The following is a 23,765-nucleotide window of genomic DNA, read 5'->3' as shown; positions in this document are numbered from 1 at the left end:
ACAAGTCGTCAAGAATGCTGGGGGTGGAAGCGGATAGAGGATGGGGAGACGGGAAGACGGGAAGGAAAGGAAGAGAGAGAGAGAGAGAGAGAGGTGAGCAGAGTGGAGAAGGTGGAAGGGATTGACTAGAATAGAATCATACACTCGTTTCTCCATATCTGTGCAACAACCATCATATCAGTCGTCTTGCGTATGTATATTCATCGAGGTATGCAGCTTCAACTTTTGTCGTACATGAAACGAGTCGTCCGCACCATTAACCTCCATTCATCCTGCCCACAAAATGTAAACACAAATAAAGTCTACGTAAAGCATAAGAGCATAGCTTCAAAGAGCTGAACAGCATAAAAACCACCAGCGCCAAAACAGTAAACAGACGTCCACCCAATACCCTTTTTCGCTAACCCATCTGAACGCCACAGCGCTCATCATACATCTCATACACACAACCTATCCACTGAGCAGGTCCTTAACACTCATACCCCTAGCCCCACTCCAGCTACGACGGTCGGTGTTCAACATCATCAGCGCCTCTGTAGCTTCCTGGTCCTCACGATCAGCCTGAGGTTTCAACGCCGGTGACGTCAACGCGAAATGGACAGAGCCATGCGACGAGCCAGGCGCAGCTACCGGTCCCGTACTAGGAGGTCCGTTATGGAAAGGGTTGCTGAAGTGTGTGGCAGAAGGTGTGTGAGCGCTGAAAGCAGGCGAAGGGTGGATCGAAGGCGAAGTTACTGTGGAGCGGACTGAAGCTGGCCCGAGCGAGTAGTGGTGTGGGTCGGACGGGCGCAACGCGGGGGAGGGGTTCGCCGAGTAGTGGCCGTTGCGATGATCGTGGGGCATGATGGCTGGGGATGTGGTGGTGGAGTGTGTGTATACGCTTCGGTCGGAGGGGTAGATGGCGGGTGAGGCTTGGGCGAAGGTGTATTTGGATTGGGCGGGTGGTGGCTCGACGTAGGTGGGTGATACGGCGTCTTCCATTTCTTCGTCTTGCTCTTCGTCTTCGTCGTCCTCGTCGTGCATGCGTCGGACTGGTGGTGGCGGGAGCTCGGATGTAGCTGAGGATGGGGAGTCGCGGCGGGAGTTGGCGGTCTTGAGGTCGGAGACGCACTGCTCGAGGTATCGCATGTACTCGATTGATGCCTGGGTGTGTTAGTATATGAGTGGGATATTGGTGAGTGTCGGGAAGTACCTGTAGAATGGCCAGCTTGTGCATCTCTTGTCCCCTACACGCCGGAATCATGTCCTTGAGTACCCCAAACTCCTCGTTCATCTTGGACCTTCTCCTCCGTTCGATCAGACTGTGTGCCGTCTTCCTTGCAATCTTACGTCCCGCAGCAGTGGCGTTACCCGCCTGCTTCCTTTTGGTCCCATTAGTGGCAGCGGTCGTGGTCTTCGCATCCTGTGCTTTGGACGAGGTCTTGGGCGTTTCTTGGGTATCCTTTGGCTTCATCTGAATGATCTTGCGGGATCGGGTAGGCGGCGGCGGGAGAGAATAGTCGTCCTTGGTGATGATGCTCTGCTGGGAGCGTTTGCGCGCATGACCGGGCTTGGAAGTCGCGACTGGGGACGACGGGGAAGGTGGCCGGTAGGACGAGTCTGAGGCATTTTCGGATTTACCAGAGGAGCTAGCTACACTTCCTCTACCACCCAGCGCTGCAGGTGGCAAGTTGAAGCTCGTCTCCAATTGAGGGGCATTGGCGCTGCTCTTGCCGGTGATGTCTGTCGACGGCTGGGGAGTCGGAGGGAGGTTTGGGCGAGGCATGATGGGAGTAAAGGCGCTCATAGAACGTCTTCAGCCTGTGTCCCGCGCGTAGAATAAGTCAGAGGGCGACAAAGAGGGGATAAAGGGACGGCAGAGACAATGTATGGCGTGCATTATCAGCATTGGGGTGTCGCGTGGGCTCTTTTGTGTCGCAGCGCTGGGAGAAGGATCCCGTGGGTGTCCTGCGCTCCCATGATTGGCTGGCCGGCCAAGATACCTCAGGAAATGGCGCCAGTCCATCGCGCCTCCTATGAGAACGTCACCCTGGGAGCGTGGGCGTCGCGGCCGCTGTAGGCCTCTGCGAAGCTGCAGCTTCTTGAACGAGTGGGCCGCCCATCGCGTTGGGAGTAACCGTGGCGAACGCTGTTGAGGTCCAAATGGAGCACGTGCTCGTCTTTCTTCCCCTCCGCCGGGCGTCGATATAGCAGTCGAGGGGTTTACCCGCAGGCGCAGAGCGAAAAGGGCCGAAGCAAGGCTATGAATCGCGTTAGGCGGCTGGCATATTGATAGAGCAGTAGATCGTGGGTATTTGCATGTTGTGGCATGTGTGCATGTGAAGACGGCAATAAGCTATCGAACCCTTATTCTGCAGTCGCGATGATGCCCCACCATTATGAGAACATGGTATAGCTCGTCTTCGTTGAGACGCTGCAGCACACTTGCTAGGTACAAAGGCCTAGCGGATGGGCTGCCCAGTTCACCCTTGAGGTTCTGCAATCGACAGCTGTCCAAGACTTCCCTGTTCCGGATCGTGTTCACGTTCTACAGGCAGGGTTTAGTGAAAAGTAAAAAGATGCGGGAGAGTGAACTGAAAACCACCGTAATCGACGGGTTTGCCAGTTGCTTCTTCGGGCTATCGTCTGTACATATTCGAGACGGTAGAGGCTTATATCTCTTCACTACATGTATCAGGTGTCTTCCGTTATTAGGGCGGATTCAGTTTGACGGCATCTGTGAGCTGCAACTCAACTTGAACTCGTTGACTGTGATAAACCCTACCGTCTTCGGTGGCTTCCAGAACTTGCCTATCTGGGGAGGCGCGCTTGGCGTCCAATAGGGGCAAGCGCAATCTTCCGACCCCACCAGTCAGCCGCCCATCTCGATGCAGTCCACGCGACACCAGGTCACCATCCTCCATCTAAGCCATGACTGCTGCGTAACTTTCCTGCGCATCCATTTCCGCACGAGACCGATTGGCGGTGTTACTTCGACGGTGTCGCCCAGTATCGATCATCTGCTGTTCACGATGCGCGAACGTCTCCGTCCGGACTACCTAGGTACCTTGACCTAGCTGCTAAGTTCATCGTAGGTCAAACCAGCTACGTCGTCGCATCTGTGCATCGTACTCAAGTCTGCATCCCTCTGTTCTTCTTAGTTTGTCATGGAAGCACCGTACCTGAAGGGGTCTGTATCCTGTTGGCTGCCTCCATACTGGATTCAAAAGGCACGCGCCGTGGTTCGCATAGCTACACAAGCGTCATCCCTGGCGAGTACCTTTAGAGGATACCTTATGTCAGGTACAAACTAAAATGGTAAGAGATATGGAGTTGCACAGGCAGCTGCGACCCTTAGCCTGCCTTGAGTGAGACTTCTTGCCGGCATGCGCCTCAACCGCACCGCGTGACCTCGCACTGTAAGGTACACACGACACATACCCACGGAGATCCCAGCACGAGCTACAGTCACATCGCCAGTTCAGATGTTCGGCACTATTCGTCATCCAAACAGATCGCTTATTCCTATCGTAATTACCCACGTCGCATCCGATCCAACAAACTCCACATTCTCTCATTATGGCATATCCTTTTCGGCCCGCGTCACCTGCCGAGGACCTGCCCCCATACTACCAAGACACAGGCAACGACGATATTCGGCAATGCTTCCGTAACTTCGATTTGGACCGGAACTTCGACCTCTTCGATAGGCAAACAAGAGAGCACAGGTGCCGCAATTTCTGTATCGACTTTGGAGAAGATGAAGGTGATGCCTTTTGCGCTTTCGATCTCAACGCCGAAGCGTACAAGAAGTTGCTGCAATCGCCACGACCGACTGAACTACATACGCGATGGATCAACATCTGGAATCCCTCCAACCAGAAAGAGCTGATCAGAACGCTAGCCTCTCACTTCGACTTCACGCCTAGACTGCTGGGCATGATGACGAGCGATCACGTTCCGCCACGTAATAACCCATCCTTGCGCATGAAGAAGAGTTCTTCGACCCTAAGATCGGTGTTCTCCCACAAATCATACACATCGAACATGTCCAATTCGATCAGGGAAAAGGCGAAGCAAGCGAATGAACAAGCGTTGGATTCAGAATCCAGTATCGGTCTCACCGAATTGATGCAATCTACACAGCTGGAGCTGGTCCGAGATTTGGATCACTACCAGCTAGTAGACGATGTATGGCATTGGAGTACCGTCGATCAGGGTCGGAGATGTAAGTTACCCTTTGCTTGACAAGAGACATAGGCCCTAGATGAAAAACCTCTGCTGACAGTAAAACAGATATGGGCATAGGCTACAACTCGCTACACAACGTCCGCAGCAAAGAAACGAACACTCGCCCTATAATCTCGGATAGAACCCGAGACGTGCCCCACGGCAAACGCGTATGGAACTGGCTTCTCTTATGCGAGGATAAAACAGTCATCTCGATCTCCGAAGACCCCTTCCCGTTCTCCAACGGTCCTTTGACCCACGAAGACGTGAAAGTACTCTTCACAACACGTCGGAATACTGTGAACGTCTTCAGACAACTCACGAAAGCGCCGACGCCACTTAGAGAAGCAGCGCTCACTCAACTACCCATCCGCCAACGTCTCGGCAGCAGCGATGAGGAAACTGCCCATCGCCCCACGGATGCTCCCGGCTTGCTCTTCTACTACCTCTTCGAAGACTGGGGCGCAACCTTCGATCTCATCTCCCGCCGCGAACACGGCTACGCCGCCGAGCTTGACAGACTCCGACAAGAAATGCTCCAGACAGCCAATCTCACCCACGTCGACCAACTCCACCACATCGGCTGCCAACTCGCCGTCCTAAAACGCGTCTACCAAAGCTACGAATTAATCATCGAGCGCGTCCTGAAGAAACAAGAAGCCACCCTTGCGTCACTTAAGAACTCGCACATCCTCTCCGGCAACGCCTCCCTCATCTCCTCTCACCCCGTAATAAACGACTCTCCCGGCCCCCTCGTCCCCGAAGCCGACAGCCTCCTCGGCGTAGCCCTCAGCTCCGCCGCGCGTGTCCGCTTCGAACGCCTCAAAGACCGCATCCAGCTGTACGCCCTCTCCGAAATATCCGAATGCCTCGACCAAAAAGAGTCCCTCGTAATGATGAACTTCAACCTCATCGCCATCAAAGAATCCTTTTCAGTTGAACGCCTCACCTGGGTTACTTTGCTGCTTGCTAAGATTACTATCTTGTTCACGCCTGTGACGCTGATGACAGGGTATTTTAGCATTCAGTTCAAGGGGCTGGAGTTTGAAGTCGGCAGTTATTGGCGGGCGTTTGGGTGGACGTTTGGGTTGAGTGCGGCGTTGCTTGTGTTGTTTAGTTGGGTTAGTGGGACGTTTGAGGGGAAGATTATTACGAGGAGTTGGACGAGGGCGGTTTATGATGTTGCGCATAGGTGGGTTGTTGGGAGGAGGAAGAGGGGGAAGATGCTGTAGAGGAGGGTGGGGGAGGGTGGTGGATGGTGAGTGGTGGATCTATGGGCTGTTAGATCCATAGGATGGAAGGAAACCGAGTTCCACTTTAGAGGCGATTGCTGTTGCTCTTCGTGACCTATCTCAGGGTACAACAAACTGACCAGTCACGAGGTGTCTTCCCGACCATATATAAGAAGCGATCTGCGAGACACTTCTGCACCACACTGCACCGCAACCATGACCTCAACTCAACCCGGAAATATCGTTTTGGAGAACGAATTGAAGAAGAAAGTCCTCTCTCACGCACGCGCTGTGTTCATCGACCAAGTCCGCCCCGGCACTGTATTCGAAGTCGTGACCACTAAGATCGATCTCATTAACGAGGGTCAAAGATACAAAGGCTTTGTCTTACATGTCATCGCGCTGGATGAGTTGTCGCAATCACAGAAATGGCAAGTCGTTATGCGTGCTGACAGGAAGTCTACTGAGAAGGAAAGCTTGGAGGAACTTATGAGGAAACTGCAAACGAGGCTTTCGGATATGATAAGTAAGTTACACTGCGGCATTTGAAGGGCCTCGTGCTGACGTAGCGTGAATCATGTAGAGTCTAGGCAGCCTGGTTCGGGGGAGTGAGGTGTAGGACATGCGCTCGCTGTACTGTGTATCGTGCTCTCGAACGGCTACGTAGGTGAACAAGGATGATTGTTTTTCCCACGACCCTCTCTTTGAGGTGTTGCGAGACACTAATCGTACATGCTAGAAACGTATATTAATCATCATGGACCGCTTGCTACCTGGCTAAACAAGCACTATTTGCGAACAGTAGCGAATATATCTCGTGCGTTATTCTCCGGGAACGCTTCATAACATAGCTTCAACCGCTTTACTCGCCCGTCTCGACACTCCCTCACACATACAACCGTCCCTCCACTGAAACATCTCAGCATGTCCATGTCCAAGTACGACACCATCTTGTGGGAGAGAGAACTGAAGAATCAAATCAAATGTACGTACTCCCAGCTCCCAACCCCCAGTCATCCCATACCTTACAAGTCAATGAATGCCGCTAACGGCATTCTACCACAAAGCTCACGCCCGCGCCTTCTTGACCGGCTACCCCTACGGCTCAGAATATGATGTTATCCACACATATTCTAGAGAGGAAAAAGACAAGGAAAAGCCCTACAGCATTCACCTGATCGTGTACGAGCGGCCGAACAAAAGCAACGAGTGGGAACGAGCTTGTTCTGTCGACGGCAACGTTGATGTTGCGGAGGGATTGAGTCGTCTTTTGGAGTCGCTGAGAGTGGGACTAAAACGGACGATTGATAAGCCGCATGGTAAGCCAGGGACTTCGGGCAAGAATGATGACGTTGAGAACGTGGCGAAGGGCAGCCGGAGGAAAGATTTAGATTCTTATCGCCCAGGGGAGAAGAGACGTCATAGTCGTAGTCGTGGCCGTAGTCGTAGTCGCGCTCGCAGTCGTGCTCGTGGTGGTAGTCGTAGTCATGGTCGTGGTCGTAGCCGCAGTCCTGATCGTAGTCGTAGTCGCTGATGGATGTCCATTTGCGAGCCGTGCAATGGATATTTTTTCTGAAATGACCACGGCTTGATGAAGACATTGGCTCTGGACTTTCGAGCGTTTGTTACTGCCAAGTGTGGACTAGCTGAGTACACGGGCGCGGAGGTGAAGGTTAATCCGAAGTCGCGCTTTGCACAATGTTCAGATCAGAGACTTCTCGCGTAACCTCCTTTTTACTCTTCTACTACAACTCATACGGTTGATTATCAGCGATGACCCAGTCTGCGACTATTGCCATTGCTCAGTCTGCGTCTACTGAGGTGAGAGCCATGAACAAGTATGAGACCATCATATGGGAGAAGGAGATGAAGGAACAGATATTGTGTAAGCATAATCCATGTATTTGATCTGATGATATCGAACACTAATTCATGGTCGTCGCACAGGTCACGCCCACGCACTCTGCGCCGAAGGTTACCCTCATGGTTTGGTCTTCAAGGTCATCCAAGCCAATACTATGAGAGAGGACATCACTCTTTTCGACACTCATCTTGTCGTCTACAAGTGCCCTTCTAGGGTGGAAAAGTGGGAGTTAGTTCACTCGATCGATGAGATGGCGACTGTCGAGGAAGGCTTGGACGCTCTCTTGGAAAAGCTTAGAATCCGCCTGACTCTCAAGATCCGTAAGCGCCGCACCCAAAAAACTCAAGTGTAAATGCTGACTGGTTGTCTTTAATCTAGGTCGTGACAAAGGTAGGGAAAGGATTTCACCGGGTCTCCAACACTTGCTACCACCAGCTCGGAAGTGGTGATGCGCCTCTACACAGATATTTACGTATCTGAACCTACAGCGTGGACTTCGAACCAGACATTTTCAGATCGGAAGGGTTGGCGAAGAAGATAGAGATGGGATTTTGGTCGCTATACAAACAACAGGCATAACCCGAGAGTTTCAGTCTCTTTTGACCTGCTAGATAGTAATGTAGCCATCGACGAAAGCCCGCCAGTTTATGACTCGTCTAGAAAACGATCACCTAAAGTCTTTTTCCAAAGTGCCTGAAATTTGCACTGTGGGCTCTTCATGTCTCCGAGGCCACAAGCGAGGAGGTGAAGGTGAGTTGCACTCTCCGCACCCCAAAAAGAAATTTCCAACGCGACAACTACAATCCTTCTACTTCCCCCTTCCCGACAAATAACAACCACACGTCACCCTGAACTCGGTAGCCATCGCCACTATGGCTATGTCCAAATACGAGACCATCATCTGGGAAGAGAAGATGAAAGAGCAGATCGTGTGTAAGCATCCTCTATCAAGCTACTTCTGTCGCTAGATACTAACGACACTTCTTGCTATAGCTCTTGCCCGCGCAACGTACAAAGATAGCTTCTCTAATGGTTCAGTCTTCGACGTCATCTACAGCACTAGAAAGTTTACCATCGGCGGCTTCGGTACCTCCACCCCGGACGGTGTCGACACCCACCTCATCGTTTACAAGTCACCACCCTCTGTGAGAGGTGACATGGAGATTCTCATTACTATAGAGAGTGCATCTACTGCCCGGGGTCTCGAAGTTCTTAAGCAGCAGATGCAAGATCAGCTGGGTCGTAGTCTCGGTAAGTCGCGCAGCTACTATACACACACTTCCAAGGTTACGTGCTAATCAACTGTTATTGATACAGAGCTGGCCAAAGATCTCCTAGCAGTATCTGGAGATAAACCAGTGTACTACGACGTTATAGGTGGTGAAGTCAAAAACGCTGAAGTCGCAGTCGAAGACGCGCGACGCTGGAGGATTAGGGACGCCTTGGGTGATCTCTGGATGAAGTTCCATGCCAGGTAGGAGCTCTGAAAAGAGCATTGGCCGGTTGGAAGGGCATAGCCGGGAAGATACAACGCGTATTTCCCACGGTCTACATGCAGAAAAGTGGAAATGTATACGCCACCACCTGGATAGTTAGCAATGTCACTCATCGTCCAAAACATTCCATCGCGCAGACCACTTCACTTCTCATACTCTTGTTCGTAACATGCTGAGCCACAAGTCAGTGTCTGCCTGGAGAAAGGTTGAAAATTTGCTCAGTGGTTGTTTGCTGTCTCCTTATCGGGCTAGCTCAAAACAAGAGCGGTAGGTGGGAGTGCGTCGTGCTTTGCAATTGACAATATACTTCTCGCGCGACAACAGGCTCCAGCTTTTCTCTCTCCCACCTCCACTTTCGAAACTCTACCGCAGCACCATGTTCGCACCAAAGAAAGAGATGTTTCTCCCCGTAGGCACGAAGCACGAGAACATCATGTGGGAAAAGGAGATGAAGGAAAGGATCATGTGTACGTACGGTTGCAGCTGTTGACATATCTTGAGTCAGTCACTAACTTGCTCAGCTCACGCCCGTATCGTCTACGCCGACAAGCTTTCGCCATCTTCACACTTCGATATCATCACCGCGCTGGACAAGAGTGGCGGTACCTCTCGCTACAGAGCTCATCTCCTCGTAATCAATGCGCCGATCGGCACCGACTACAAAGTCGTCTTCTCGGCTCATGCGAGGAATTCTGTTGGAGATGGCTTGGAGTCTATGTTGGAGATCTTGCAGCAGAAGGTGGCCCCTCTCTTGAGTAAGTCTTTGATCCACATTTCACAAGACTGGCTCATTGTACAATGCTAATGCTGTATGTTTGTGCATAGAGGAACAGATACTTGCAGCTGATAAACAGGGGTTCGATGCTCTGTCTGACAACACCGGTAAAGACAGCCGGGAGTTGATGAGGGACGTCTTCCGCAGGATGCCAGGCTCGCCTGAAGCAAAGCGAGCGGCTTTAGCTAACCCTTGAAGATCTGCTTCTTCTTCAAAATTATCTTGTAAATAGCTGGAACTCTTCCAAGTTATTCGCTAGAAGAAACTTGCTAGAGGGGATACGAAGGATGATCATGCCTACATCTTTCGTACCACACATGGACTAGACATAACACTGCTTGGGCTACCTGGTAGCTATCAAAGCCTTACAAATGGATGAATGATATTCAATGACTTCAATATCGCCCGTGTGCTGACTGTACGTCATTGTCCGGTCATTCGACTCTTCTCTTCGCCCAGAACACGCAGAGTGACGACGAGCCACTCAAAACTCCCGCAACTCATCACCATTCTTTACCAAAAGGTACTCTTTAATTGAGAGAGACCGCAATCATCACACTCTTCGCCCATTCTAACGTCCGCAGCCTGAGCACCTCAGTTCACGTCTCGCCTTCTAATCTCACCAACTACAGCAGATCATCCTCATCAACCCTCTCCCCCCTCCTCCCCGCAAGCCAAACCCTCCCACTCTCATACGCCCCTAGATACAACCCCGCCCCGATAAACGTCCAAACACCCCTCAACGCACCCCCTCTCCACAGCCCCTTAAACCCCTTCTCCTCTACAATCTCTTTGCCCACAGCCCAACTACTCTTCCTTCCTTTCGACTGCGAGGGCGAAGACTTCATCGGGTTAAGCGAATCCGCCGCGTCCTTCGCCGCATTCTTCATCGTGTCTTTAGGGGAAGACGCGGATTTACCTAGGGCATCGACCAACCCGTTCCCCCCATTCACCTTGCCTCCCCCACTCCCCTTCCCTCCACCACCCCCAGCATCCCCCGCCCCCGGTCCTTCAGCAGCAGCGAGCATAACCCTCGTCTTAACAACATCAACCGGCGTCGTAATCACCGCACTAACCGCCCCCGCACTCCCCGCGCTCAGCGCCGTGATCCAGCCCATTTCAAATATCCCGCCTCTCGTTAGTCCCTTTTCATCTCTGTACTTCTTAATCCCTTCTTTGAGCCGCTCGAACATAGGGAACTGCATCGCTGTGAAGGGCAGGTTGCGGCCGGCGAGGGCGGTGTAGCCGCGCCAGAGGGCGAGGGGGTTGGATCGGAATTTGGCTGGATGGGGAGGGGTGGATGTTAGTTTGGAGTGTGGGGGATGGGTGTGGTGGGTAGGGGACAGGGGATAGTGGATAAGGAGTAGGGGACAGAGGGACTCACCCAGGGTTTGTAACGTAGCATTCTGCGATTGAGAAGTAGAAGAGACCATCTGCGCGTTTTGCTTTATAACTTCTGCGGGGGTGAGGATGGCGCATGAAACTAGTTCTGCGAGGGAGGAGGCGGAGGCGTGGACGAAGGCTATGGGGAGGATGGCTTCGTTTCTGGTATTCGTATTCAGACGTGTAAATAGCGACTTGGTGTGTTCGTAGGTTGTGAAGAATGCTCCTGCTGATGGGGTGGTTAGTAGGTATACGTTTCCCCTAATATCTAACTCTCCTCTTGTTTCGCAGATGCCTTCTTTCGCAGACATCTTCTTTCCGTCCGAACGACACATAACCTCCCAACTCTTTGCTCATCAAACCTCTCCCTAACATCCCTGACATCCATGACATCCTCCCTTCCCTTCTCTTCTTTCCCTCATCCCAACAATCTTCCTTACTCATTCCTCCCATCCCTACTCTTTCCCTTTCCCTCTTCCTCCAAACCCCCATATAGAAATCCTTCACTTACAGCTCGGCAACGTAGCAACAATCACACTCCCAATCCCCTGATACACACCCCGGAACAACTTTGGATCCACTTTCCCCGTCCGCGTATCCGTGTAGAGTTTAGCATATTCCGGGCTTTGGATGCGCGTTTTTATTGTGTCGAGCGGGTAGACGAGGAGGTCTACTGTGAAGGCTGCTATTGCGCCCGCCTTTTGTTGTGGTGGTGTTAGTCAATTCCTCTCGTGTACGTCCTTGATTTGTGGGACATGGGGTGATGTGGTTGTTTGGATCCCATCTCTTTCCCATGCTCCATTCATCGCTTTAGATGAGACGCGATGTCCGTCGCATGTACGTGGATTCCCAGCTGCCAACGTCCACGCATACAACAATCTCGTAAAGAAATATGAGAAAACTCACAATCAAAATGTCAGAACTGGTATTTCCTGCCATTGCAAAGAGAAAAAGAACACGTCAAGCTGCAGAGATATGTGAAGATCAGTCGTTGCGTCCAGGATTATTTTGAGCCTCGTAATCGATCTTCAGGTACATACAGGGTCCGATAAAACCACATGCATGACGTCACCGATGATCCGCCGACACGACTTTGCTACTAACGGCATACACGACTTCACGTGCACCAAAACAACGAGAAGAATTCATGTTCATGATAGTTGATGTATGTAATGTATCGTGATTGTTGTTGTGTACTATTTTCTTTATCCCATCTCACAATTTCCATCCTCACCATGCAGTAGCAGCTCCTGCCGCGACAGTCCTTCCGCCAGCAGCACCCACGATATCAAAGAAAGAAGGGGTATATAAACCTAATCCCACCCAGGATCTCATCCGTCGTACAAGATCCCAACCCCTTTCCCCCATTCCCTAAACGCCATGTAAAAACACTTTTCATAAAGACATATCCATCCCATCATAGATCGAACCTGCGATCATTTCCATTTCCATTTCCATCATAAAAACGCAAAGAAAAAAGAAGGGGATACTACCACCACAAACACTAGAGCTTCGTATCCTGCCTATTGGAGTCACTCAACCTACGGAAGGGCCCTTGCATGGTAGCACTAGGACCAGGCCTAGCACTACCCGCACGTGTAGCGTTACTCCCGGCGCTCGCACTTGCGCCTGCGCCTGCGGTACCTGGTGTTCTGGAAGTGGCGGTAGCGTTGGAGCGCTGTTGGAGTGTCGCACTGACTACCCATTGCAGGTGCATGCGCATGTTGCTGATTGCGGCGTTGACGTGCAGCATTTCGTCTTTGGAGCGCTGGCTCTCGTTGATGATCATCATGTTGGTGCGGCCGTCGAGGTCGGTGAGTGCATTGGAGATGCGGGATACTTCTTCGCGGAGGGAGTCGTGTAGCGTGAGGAGGTGGTGGACTTGGGAGTCGAAAGGAGGTTGAGCGGAGTTGTTATTGTCGTTTCCGCCTGGTGGGACGGGTGGAAATGAAGCGGGTGGGAGGCGGAAGTCTGGCGTGGGTGCTTGGGGGTCGGTGTCGTTGGGGTCCAGGGGGTCGGTAACAGGGAAGGAGGCGTCGTTTCCGTTGGCGGGATACAGGTAGTTTGTGATGTTGGTGAGACCGTCTTCGAGGATGCCGACTTTCCTAGTCAGGGGCTCCATTCGCGCCTCGTTCCTCTCGATGCGGGCCTGCTGTTCGCGGAAGTGGGGCGCCATGGTTGCCATTGCGCAGGTTGGTTCGTGGAGTACAACGTCGGCACGCTCGGCTTGGAACTTGCATCCGACGATGGTGCCCTGGCATGATATGACATGTTTCGGGCAGTCGTTGTTGATGTGAGGCTTGAGGTCTAGCCGCAGTATCTCAGCCGAACAGAGCGTGCAGGTAGTCAAGCGGTTAGCACAGAGGCTGCGCTGGTGCTCCTCGAGGTCCTTCTTGAGAAGCGAAGCGTGGCAGTCCTCGCAGCTGACGGTGTAATGCAAGCAGCCCTTGTGGAAGTCTTTCTGCGATATCTGCAAGCGACAGTCCGCGGCAGAGCATTCGACAGGCGTGTACTCGCAGTACAGCATGACGTGGTCGTTGACATTAACGCGTTGGGCGACCCAGTTGCAGCCTGCCTTGGTGTTCGGGCACTTGACGACAAGCTCATCCAGCATCGTCTCGATAATCTTAGGCACCGGGCGAATGTCACTGTCGCTTTCAACAGCATGCCGGCACGTGGGACATGTCCTCTTATGCTGTGGTGCCCATGCGTGATCGAGACACTCGCGGCAGAAGTAGTGGTCGCAGGAGAGCTGGACAGGCTTATCGAAGGGGGCGTGGCAGATGAGGCAGGTGAGGTTGCTGTCGGGCGTGGAGACGTATTCGAGGTTGGCGAACTCGGGGGGTACTTTGACGATTCGGCTGTGACGGCGCTTCGTTGAGGGTGAGTTTGAGACGCGGACGGCCAAGGGCGAGGGGCTGCTGGGAGGACCGCCGACGGGCATTCCGCCATGCTGCTCCTCGGCCCAGCCAGTCCAGTTGGCGTTGCTGGACGAGCGCGACGAGCGTGAAGACCGGCGGTCGTTCGGGGGTGGGATGGGGCTTGGCGACGACATGCTGGGGGACTTGGTGTGGAGGGTTGGCGGGAGTTGGCGACGGATAGACGCTTATGTGAGAGAGTCGCGTTCACTCGCGTCGGGGCAGGTGCAGTCGGCGGTGAGATGCGCTGTCTCGGGTCTCCTCTTAAGTGTCGATCGAGGTGGCTGTGGGGGGTTTGTTTGTCAGATGGCCGCTCTGCCAGTCATCCACGGGCTGCAGAGCGCCAGAAGCAAAGACTATGTCGGGCGGTCAGGATGGCACATTCTCCCGAAGCAGAAGGGAGCATGCCGTGGCTTGGTGGTTGCGCGACAGAGCGACATGGTGCAGCCCTGGCCGCTCCCCACCAATGATGCCCCAGCCGCCCAGCCACGGCATAGTGGGCCTGTCGTCAGCGGTCCGCTCCTGGAGTGCAGCAGCCTTGCCATCTCCACTCGCGCTTCAGCTGCAACGTCGTGTGTCTGTTTCACATCCATGGATTGCTGTACATAGTCGCATCCACTCGTAATCATCAGAACCATTCGCGCTTTCCCTCGCATCGTTCGCGCGTACCATCTCCGGCGCATTGGGACCCCCGTACCACTCACTACACCACCGCCTGCAACCAACCTTCACCCACCACAGCCACCATGTCCACCAACCCCCCACAGCTCTTCCTCCTCGCCGACCACATCAAGCTCTCCCTACTCGAGCGCCAACGCGCCCTCTCCCTCAACCTCCCCTCCAACAGCCAAGATGGCCAGATCTCGCGCTCGCTGGAGCAATTGCGCTCCGGCATCGAGTCGCTGGAGTCGCAAGTCCAAGACACGTCGGACGAGTGAGCCCACCCGACATCTCTCTATACAGGAATATTATTTACTAATGTATCGTTAGATCAATAACATCACAACTCCCCCGCCTACGCACCCAACTCGCAGAACTTACCGCCCAATTCACACCCACCACCAAATCCACCCCAACACCAACATCACCAACCCTAACCTCCCCCAACAACCCCTCCCTAACCTCCGACTTCGCCGCCGCCCAATCCAAAAAACCCGCTCCCACGCGCCAAACCTCAAAGTCCGTCCGCTTCTCAGACAACACCTCCGATGAATCCGACGACCCCAATCGCTCCTCCCTATTCCCCTACCGCGACGACCCCTCAGATTCCCCCCCGGACCAATCCACCCTCGACAACACGCAAATCCACCAATACCACTCGCGCGTAATCGCAGACCAAGACAGCCAACTCGACAGCCTGGGCGCGTCCATCGGGCGGCAGCGCGAACTCTCCATGCAGATAGGGGATGAGCTAGACGGGCAGGTCATGTTGCTGGATGATGTGGAGGAAGGGGTGGATCGGCATGCGGCGCAGTTTGTGAGAGCGAGGGGACGGCTGGATCGGTTTAGTAGAAAGGCACGGGAGAATTGGAGTTTGACTGTTATTGTGGTTTTGATAATTATTTTGGTGTTGTTGATTGTTATTACGAAATGAGGGGGTGGGGGAGGGCGTTATGTTTGGGTTAGATGGACGGCGTTTTTTGGGGGGTGAGACGGAGGGAGGGATTATATGTTATTTTGTTGAGATGGTATACTCAGAGATATATAGGCTGCTAACACTACGCTGCACTAAGAATGAGACATCTTACTTTTGATCATTGATACTACAGCTACCACTACCGCTACAGCATACATATACTCCCACCAACACATAACCCCTACTTCAGCAGCTATGTCATCCCCAAACCGAGACCAAGCTGCGTCCACCGCAACCACCCACGCCCAAACGCCGCGCCATGATGCAAAAGAAGAAAAGATAGAAAAAGGCTAGTAGTGATGCTTATAAAGCTCGAAGGGTATCGCTGTATTTTGATATGCAAAGGGACAAGAACTTTTTCGCAGTCTTGTGGTTTGGTGTGGGAATCTTCTTCCATCCCATGATTTGAGAACATTGTAGTGTTGGCCCTCTTGCCTCACGGCAGGCCGATTGCTTTTTTCGACTTGTCGTAAACGACGTATGTGATTGAGACGGCAGGAACGACCTTGAGCAGGTTCGGCGTGAGACCCTTGAACAACCCTCTTACACCCTCACCCGCAATGGTCTGTCTCGTGACATCCATAATGCCCGTGTACGTCCGCGGATGCAGAACAGTACCTTGACTCTGCAGTCGTGTTCGCAGGAGATTGAGCGGGTAAACAGCACTCGCACCGAACGCGCCGGAGAAACCACCAATAGCTGCTGTCATGAAGCCACCTGGCTCGGCGTCTTGTTCGTGGCATCCGAGTCGCTTCGCGTTGCGGCGGGCGACGTAGCGTTTGAGGTACTCGAATGTACCTAGATCGAGGGCTGCGTAGGGGAAGATGCCGACGATGCCCATGGGTAGACCGCGGTAGTATGCGGGTATGCCACCGGCATTCCACATTTTCTTTGCTGTGGCCCAGATCAGTCGGTTGCCGTGTAAGCCACCAGAGACGGTCTCGCATTGCATGCGACTGGGTTGGATTAGCGCGAGTTGAACGGATATCTTGACTCTACTCACAACTTCAAGGTATCGATGGGGTAGACGGCGAATTGGGAGACCATGCCTGAAGAACGTCAGTGCTAGTCCGATTACATCATCACCAGAACTCACCTGCTAGACCACCAGCGACGAACTTCGACCACGAATGTATTATGGCGGGGTCGTTGTGTCCTTCTATCTTAGCGAAGACGCGTTTCGCAGCCTGCGCGAGTTAGGGGAAGCGGTTGGTTTATTTGACTATACTTGCCTCGTAAGACCCGAATTTGATGGCCGATTCCGGCATCACTTTGACGACGTTCAAGCCGTTTCCTATGGAAAACGTCAACTCCAGTCATCAGAAAGCAGTGACAGATACTCACCAGCGTACAAACTGCGCATACCGCCAGCCTGCCAGAGCTCCTTGGTGGCGGTCGCAAGTGGCCTCCAAGCATTCATGGCAGCTTTGACAATGTTGCCATGCTTAGCGGCGACGACAGCTTCTTCCGCAACATTGGTCTGGGCGATGAGGTAGACTTTCAAACGATCGAGCGGAGCAGTGGAGGTGCGAGAAACAATGCCTGCAACGCCTCCCGCCACGAAATAGCCTGGATTGGGAACACAAGCAATCAGCATGGTTCCTAAGCTCTCTATAAGTCCTGCCCGTATCTCTTCGAGAGGAGCGCTGCTCGTCTCGTGTGCAGACCGTGGCGGGAGGGTACCTTGGTAGGCAAGTGTCGAAGTAGAAGAAGCCATGTCGAGCGGCGCGCTGGGCTCTGGCGGAAGGGGATTGTAGGGCGGTGTGTGCGCTACAATGAAAAGAGAACCAAAGAAAAAACGAAGAAAACGCTGTGTAGTACCTAGGCCTTGGATTGTGTCGTCACTAATGGCAACGTCGCCTTCCTGGTTTACTTTCATGGTGGCGGAAAAGTACGACATTACGGCGCCGAGGGATGGTGCGCTGACCGGAATGAATAGAAGAAAGTCCCTAATCATAGTTAGTAAGATTCACGAAAGTCCTCAATACAACATCCATGCAACACATCTCGAGATCTTGTCGCAGTTTTTGGCCAAACGACAATGGTCTCAGTCTGTTCGCGCTTCCACCGTGTGTGATGCCACTCCAATTCCACCCGTTGTGCAGCCGCAAATCGACTGGGTACATACCGCCATTCTTCAAAACTGATGTGCCCATCATTGTTGGTGTCCACTTCGGAAAAGAACTTGTCGAGATTACTGTTGGGCACTGTGAGGCCGGCCGTTCGCAAAGCTGAGCGCAGCTCGTCCTTGGAGATCTTGCCGTCGTGGTTGTAGTCGATGGTCTGGAACAGGTGCTGAAGCTCCTTTTCGGTTTCGTGTACGAATTTGCGGAATTCTGGATTCGCGTCAGTACACGTGCAATTCGGTCAGAGAGAAGGCACCCACCTTGGTATGTGATCCTTCCATTCCCATCGGTATCTACAGCCTGCATCACCTCGTCCAGGAGCTGGTCCGCATTTTTCAAGGCTACAATGTCGGGTTAGCGGCCTGAAGTTTGCGCGCAACATCCTCTCTTACGATGATCCAGCTTCCGCAGCCCCTTTTTGAGGCCTGCGAGGTCAAGATGGCCCTGTTTGCGCGTGTCGAGAGTTGCCCATAGTTCGTCCACCCTGCCGTCGGCAACGCTTGCGCTCTGTGTGTCCATTGTCGTCCTGCTATCTCCGGTCTATCATGGCTGAGGGTCGCGACACACACGGGAGGGCGACTATCGGCACCGGGCGAGGTGAATTGCGAGAGGAATGGCTGGCTGGGAGGGACACGGGCTCGTATAGGCTTCGACGTGGGGTATGAGGTCAGTCTCAAAGCTTGGAGAGGGCGGCTGAAAGAGGCTAGCTTCCCATGCCGCAACACCGAGGGAAGCCACGACAGGAGCCGTACATTCGCTCGCATCTGATTGGACACCGCGTCTGAACCCCGACACCCCCTTCTACGCTTCACATCGCGCACTCACTTCATATCGATCATCATCCGATAATGCGTTGAGAGATTCGTTTTCTGTCGCCGTGTACCCGGCCTACTGGTTCACCGGCGTCCGTACTATCAAACTATCATCAGCCTGACGAAATCGCGTTCACTGTTGAGAAGACATCCGACAGGGTTATCGCACCACTCGAAGCGCATACGACTCCATCAAACAGTCGCTTGAGCAAATCAGTAATTTCAGCTTCACAGTATAATTTCTTGTATCGCGGTCGCCGTCATGTCGTCTAGTTACTGGGAGTCAACCCAGCGGAAGTTCTGGACTTTCACAAAGCAAGAGCTGGCACTTGAACGAAAGAGAATGGAAGATGCAGAGAGAAACCTGGTCAACCTATATCCTTTGCCAGATCGGCGGCATCTCAGCATTTACTTTTCGCATCGTCAGTAACGTGACCTGGTAATTCGGGTTTATGCTGATATATTTTAGAATTGTCTAAAATGGCAAGACCACTGGGAATTCGACAGCAAGCTTTGGCTACTGCTCAAGTATACGTCCGACGCTTCTACGCCAAGGTAGAAATCCGAAGGACAAATCCAGCGCTCGTTCTGGCAACAGCGTTGTACCTAGCGTGTAAGATGGAGGAATGCCCGCAGCACATCAGAATGGTACTGGCAGAAGCACGGCATTGCTGGGGTAAGTCATCACATCCACATTCACTAAACAATCCTAACAAGTTTCAGACACATCCTTCAACGACGTCTCTAAGATTGGCGAGTGCGAATTCACGCTCATCTCCGAGATGAACTCGCAACTAATTCTCCACCACCCATACCGCAGCCTCGCGGAACTGCAAACCCAGTTCCAGCTGACGCAAGAAGAGAATGCTTTAGCATGGTCCATCATAAACGATCACTATCTCACAGATCTTCCGCTTCTTCACGCACCACATGTCATTGCCATCACGGCGATGTTCTTGGCAGTCGTCCTGAAGCCCATCGGCTCGCAAGTCAATGCAGCCGGGATGAACAACGCTCTCCAGACGCTTGGCAATGCGCGCGGTGGGCAAGGCATGCAGGCGAGAATACAGAAACTCGTCGACTGGCTTGCTGAGAGCAGTGTGGATATCGAGGCTGTTGTTGAGTGCACGCAGGAGCTGATATCATTGTATGAAGTCTGGGAGACGTATACCGATAAGACGTGCAAAGACCAGATTGCGAAGTTTGTCAAGGCAAGGGGTCTGGACAAGTAGATTTTGGCTTGGCTCGAAGGGGTATCTTTGGAGATTGATGAGTGGGGTTTGAGTATTGGCAGCTCGACGGTATTATGAGCACTGTATGGATCCCGTACAGCCAACAAGCTCAACATACGCGAGCAGGTCTATTTTTTCTTTGTAGCTTTCCGTAGGATAAACTTAAGAGGTCCAATTGCCCTAACACTAATGAAGACTTTTGGGTTGCTTGTTCACATAAATTATTCAGCTCTACGTCCAACGTAACAGGTGACGCGTTTAGCTCTTTCTCGAGTACGCAAACATTCGACCGTTGTTGTTTCCGAAGACCTGGTGCCAGACGAAACGGCTTCGCGGACATGCATTGCTTGTCAATCACAGCGGCCATGCGCCACCCGCCGCAGCATAGGGCTTCCCCAGGTATCACTCCGCAGTGCCACCACGAGCTGCGGCCACCCTGTCGGCGAGCTTATCGGGATGGTCAGCACTTTAAGCAGTAAGCAGCCTCACAGTAGGATTTTCCATCGACATCACTTGTGCATCCAATACATGCATCCAATACATGCATCCAATACATGCATCCAATACATGCACTTCGCCTGCTTTCATATAAATTAATACACTCGCGTCGAGTTGCGCATTTCACAGGGTAGAGAGACGATCAAATGAGCGTGTTTCGAGCTGAAGTGGTTCTTCATGCGAGAAAGCTTGGCCCGTCGCAGAAATGTTTGCGAGTGATGGACGTCACGGCACTTCACGATGGTCAGGTCAGGGTCCGATGGAGAGGTCGCGATGCCCGTCATGAAGTACCCATAGCACGACCGTCACGACGACATGACACCAAGATGGAGTGACGACAGCCTGCCTAAGACCGTCGATCACTGGACAGGCCGTCGAGCGTCCGGGCCGGGCAGAACGAAGACATTGCGCTATTTTGGTCTCAGCTAGTGGCGGCGTCCCATTGGCCAGGGCGCGGCATCCCAGCCGTCGGGACGTCACACGAGATGAAGCCCGGGCGTGTTCGGAAACACTGACGGGTGGAAAACGTCTCGCATGGCCGTCGGCGTTTAGACGCTGTTGTCGGAGGCGCAACGGCGTGGACCAGAGGCAGATGTTCGCATGGTGTCGCGCTGGTCAGCAGGTGGTCGTGGTCTCAACAGATTCATGGACAGGCGGGTGCTTGAGCTGGCATTCCAGAACATGGGCAGTGCGTCGTGATGGTAGGGATTGGCAGGCGCCGTCGGCAGGGACTCGGCGGCCACGAGCGAATCCTGGCATGGGCTCAACCACGGTGTCAAGCTGCTGCTGGCCGTCGCAGGCACAGGTGCGTTAGCGTTCAGTCGTCGGCAAGGGCGGCCGCATCGCAAGTGCCAGTCCCGGAGGCTTCTGGAGGGCGGCCTCGAGGGGACAGGCGGTGGTGGCAGTGGCTCGGATGGGCAGGCTGCATTCCCCTGGCGACGGCGGTAGAGGTGCGGAAGAAGCGGTCAGGGCGCAGAAGACGGTGGGTGGTCACTTGCCAGCCAGCTCACAGCCTCGCTGGGCTGGCAGCTCCTAGCGTCATGTGTCGCATAAGGGCTGTTTGACGATGCGCCGCCGCCCGGGATTTACTTTTGCGCGCATCCTCATCTGAGTCTATCTGGAGTCTATCGATTAGGTGGACTAGGAGTGCGCGATAGGCGTGGCCGACTATTGAACCAAGCTGCCTCGATGCTGGAGGCAGGAGGGATGAGGGCGCTGGCCCGGGAGGCGATCCGTCTGCGCACACCTGGCGGCGTCTCTGACCTCGCAGCGCAGAAGCGTGCACAGGGCGCTAACGGCCAATCCCTGCGGCGCTAGAGCGCTTCGAGTCCAAGGGGGCGCTGGAGTGGCGAACTAGCAGGGCTGCGAGCCAATCAGGCGGGCCTCGCACTAAAATCGAGGCACTCGGACACCACACATCTCGTTTGACCCAGCCTGTTCATCTCCAGCCCTTTCGCTCCTCCTGCTCCTCGCACTTCTGCACCGCATCTCTCACCACATCTTCTCAGCCTCGCATCGCAATACCCGTAGTTAATAACTAAAACCACCCGCATCTCTCTCGCACACCGCAGCTGCATCTTGCACCACCGCTACCCGCCGCTTTCCGAGCTATACCCCTTTGTTTCGCCTTTGTTGTGGTCGCCCTGCCTGGCTTACAACACAACCCCTCCCCGCCCAACAGTCATCCCAACCACAACCACCACAAACCACCACCGCCAACATGTCGCAATTCTTCAACTACGGTGCCCAGCAGCACCACCCCCAGCACCTCAACGCCCACACCCACAACCACCACGGCGGCCGATCGCGGAGGGCGCCCCGGATCTCGGCCCAGCAGCACAACAAGCAGTTCCGCCAAGTCCGCACCCCCAAGGAGTTCAACGTCGAGCCCCCCACCCTCATCGCATACAAGCGCGACTTCGAGGCCGCCCGCTCATTCGACATCGAGGACGACGAGATGTTCTGCCCCTTCCACCTGCTCACCGAGGATGATGTAAGTCGCCATTATTTGCCACCCGCCCATGTCGTCGACTCCGCCTGAACCGGCGCTGACACTCGATGAACAGTTGCAATCTATCCACTCGTCCGGCTCAGACCGCTCGTCGCTATCGAGCGGCTCGCCTGAACAGTCGCCGCTTCAGCACCAGCTGCAGCCGACCCCCTCGTTTGTCCTGTCCTCGGCTCCCAACCCGTACACGCCCGTCGGATTCCAACAGAACAACTCGCAAACCAAGCTGCACCAGCCGCTAGCCCAGCGCACACGCAATGCCATTCCCATCGTCGACCCCTCGACACGCGCTGTTGCTAGCCCACCTCCCTCTGTCTCTCCCAACCGACAGATGCAGCAACAGTTCATGTCGCGACGCTGGTAAAGTCTTGCAGGCACGCGGCCGAGCGTCTTTATTCGGTCAACATTGCGGCGTCTGTGTTGCTAGGCTAGTGGCTACCTGGATCTAATCCTCTTCTTCTCGATATCCACCGGCTCTCCCTGTATAAATCACGATATCTTCTTCGACATCTTGGGTATACCACTTGAACGGGGCAACGGCGTTGCAATTATAGCGAAAAACACATCATTTCCGGATAGAGCGCTTTGGTCCTTGCTTTACAAGCGCTAACGCATTAACGGCGGTTTGCACATAACGGTGTTTCTGGGTCTCGCATTTCTGGCTATTCCTATTGGAAAAACTTGTTGGTTACAGAACGGTGTTTCTGTATCTTTGTTGCCCGGCTGCGTCTCGTCGACGTTTGCCATTACAAAGGGTAGATTTCCTATGTGCGGTTGGCTTATCTCTCTCTCTCGGGTTTCAAGCGGTCGGTATATACCATTTGTTGGGCGCCTATCTTGCGAAAGCGACGGTGTCTGAGCGTACATGTTGTGGGAGTCATCAATCGGTGGTGTTATCTTTTGGGTTCCTCTTCGCATTGTCACAAACCACTACTCTTTGTTTGGTAGTAGTTGTTTGTTGTACGGACGACGCTGGGATGATTCTACGCAGTCATTGGGCGCTGGAATTCGCTTTTCCGTCGGTGTTGCTCTCTCTTCTCATCTTTTTGTCTTGTTTCTGCTTTTCCAACTGTACGAGGATTTATACGACGACAACAACACCCCCAAGGAGTAGGCGTGGGTTGTGTGGTTTGCGATTGATCTTTCTTTCTTGGATGTTGTATTTTCCTTTATCATCGCTATCATGCGATACTCTCTCCTTAGATGAGAGCTCTGTTCTCTCTCTCTTACCTTATATCTACACGCCTCGATGGCTCTTTGGAGTCTTCGGGGGCAGTGACATATCCTAGGAATGGAATCTACGCAATCTTTGTTCAAATTATCATCATCCATTATTGCTCAGTGTGAAGTTTGACTTGAAAAGCAACTTTTCTTTCGAAAGCGCTATCAGTATGGTACCGAGCTGGCCAGCTAGATAAGATCGTTTATCTTGACCCCGCACGCCAATACCACGCCGCGGTCGGCCCCTCGTCAGCTCTGCTCAGCTCAGCGTCGAGCGTTCCAGCGTCCATTCAGGTACCAGGCTAGGCTCTGGGGGGGGGGGGGGGCTGGCATTTCGTCGCCAGAGTCCACGTCT

The 23,765-nt window shown here is 53.4% G+C and overlaps 10 protein-coding genes across 10 annotated transcripts; 7 read left to right on the top strand and 3 right to left on the bottom strand.

The window, feature by feature from the left end:
- Positions 1-450: 450 nt before the first annotated feature.
- On the bottom strand, positions 451-1,765 carry J4E84_008818 (uncharacterized protein; the record flags this gene model as incomplete). The annotated part of the gene is made up of 2 exons (XM_049391387.1): positions 451-1,143; positions 1,193-1,765. The coding sequence occupies 2 exons, from the start codon at positions 1,763-1,765 to the stop codon at positions 451-453; spliced, it is 1,266 nt and encodes a 421-aa protein (XP_049240791.1).
- Positions 1,766-3,558: 1,793 nt separating this feature from the next.
- On the top strand, positions 3,559-5,441 carry J4E84_008817 (uncharacterized protein; the record flags this gene model as incomplete). The annotated part of the gene is made up of 2 exons (XM_049391386.1): positions 3,559-4,207; positions 4,417-5,441. The coding sequence occupies 2 exons, from the start codon at positions 3,559-3,561 to the stop codon at positions 5,439-5,441; spliced, it is 1,674 nt and encodes a 557-aa protein (XP_049240790.1).
- A 216-nt stretch (positions 5,442-5,657) lies between these two features.
- Positions 5,658-7,657, top strand: J4E84_008816 (uncharacterized protein; the record flags this gene model as incomplete). Its single annotated transcript, XM_049391385.1, has 3 exons — positions 5,658-5,967; positions 7,213-7,326; positions 7,389-7,657. The coding sequence occupies 3 exons, from the start codon at positions 5,658-5,660 to the stop codon at positions 7,655-7,657; spliced, it is 693 nt and encodes a 230-aa protein (XP_049240789.1).
- Positions 7,658-8,177: 520 nt separating this feature from the next.
- On the top strand, positions 8,178-8,783 carry J4E84_008815 (uncharacterized protein; the record flags this gene model as incomplete). The annotated part of the gene is made up of 3 exons (XM_049391384.1): positions 8,178-8,238; positions 8,299-8,556; positions 8,623-8,783. 3 exons carry the CDS (start codon positions 8,178-8,180, stop codon positions 8,781-8,783), a joined length of 480 nt encoding a protein of 159 aa, XP_049240788.1.
- A 394-nt stretch (positions 8,784-9,177) lies between these two features.
- J4E84_008814 (uncharacterized protein) lies at positions 9,178-9,606 on the top strand (the record flags this gene model as incomplete). Its single annotated transcript, XM_049391383.1, has 2 exons — positions 9,178-9,268; positions 9,323-9,606. 2 exons carry the CDS (start codon positions 9,178-9,180, stop codon positions 9,604-9,606), a joined length of 375 nt encoding a protein of 124 aa, XP_049240787.1.
- Positions 9,607-12,463: 2,857 nt separating this feature from the next.
- On the bottom strand, positions 12,464-14,014 carry J4E84_008813 (uncharacterized protein; the record flags this gene model as incomplete). The annotated part of the gene is made up of 1 exon (XM_049391382.1): positions 12,464-14,014. The coding sequence occupies one exon, from the start codon at positions 14,012-14,014 to the stop codon at positions 12,464-12,466; it is 1,551 nt and encodes a 516-aa protein (XP_049240786.1).
- Positions 14,015-14,623: 609 nt separating this feature from the next.
- Positions 14,624-15,471, top strand: J4E84_008812 (uncharacterized protein; the record flags this gene model as incomplete). Its single annotated transcript, XM_049391381.1, has 2 exons — positions 14,624-14,811; positions 14,868-15,471. The coding sequence occupies 2 exons, from the start codon at positions 14,624-14,626 to the stop codon at positions 15,469-15,471; spliced, it is 792 nt and encodes a 263-aa protein (XP_049240785.1).
- Positions 15,472-15,949: 478 nt separating this feature from the next.
- J4E84_008811 (uncharacterized protein) lies at positions 15,950-18,158 on the bottom strand (the record flags this gene model as incomplete). The annotated part of the gene is made up of 9 exons (XM_049391380.1): positions 15,950-16,469; positions 16,517-16,562; positions 16,610-16,669; positions 16,742-16,807; positions 16,858-17,283; positions 17,335-17,462; positions 17,642-17,849; positions 17,900-17,980; positions 18,032-18,158. 9 exons carry the CDS (start codon positions 18,156-18,158, stop codon positions 15,950-15,952), a joined length of 1,662 nt encoding a protein of 553 aa, XP_049240784.1.
- A 555-nt stretch (positions 18,159-18,713) lies between these two features.
- On the top strand, positions 18,714-19,683 carry J4E84_008810 (uncharacterized protein; the record flags this gene model as incomplete). The annotated part of the gene is made up of 3 exons (XM_049391379.1): positions 18,714-18,873; positions 18,921-19,127; positions 19,175-19,683. 3 exons carry the CDS (start codon positions 18,714-18,716, stop codon positions 19,681-19,683), a joined length of 876 nt encoding a protein of 291 aa, XP_049240783.1.
- Positions 19,684-21,901: 2,218 nt separating this feature from the next.
- J4E84_008809 (uncharacterized protein) lies at positions 21,902-22,553 on the top strand (the record flags this gene model as incomplete). Its single annotated transcript, XM_049391378.1, has 2 exons — positions 21,902-22,174; positions 22,248-22,553. The coding sequence occupies 2 exons, from the start codon at positions 21,902-21,904 to the stop codon at positions 22,551-22,553; spliced, it is 579 nt and encodes a 192-aa protein (XP_049240782.1).
- Positions 22,554-23,765: the final 1,212 nt, after the last annotated feature.

This window comes from Alternaria hordeiaustralica (assembly GCF_023758085.1).
Source record: "Alternaria hordeiaustralica strain BMP 2776 chromosome Unknown scaffold_24, whole genome shotgun sequence".
NCBI classification, from domain to species: domain Eukaryota; kingdom Fungi; phylum Ascomycota; class Dothideomycetes; order Pleosporales; family Pleosporaceae; genus Alternaria; species Alternaria hordeiaustralica.
Note: the sequence above shows the minus strand (reverse complement) of the source record. Positions and strands in the feature narration are given on the sequence as shown.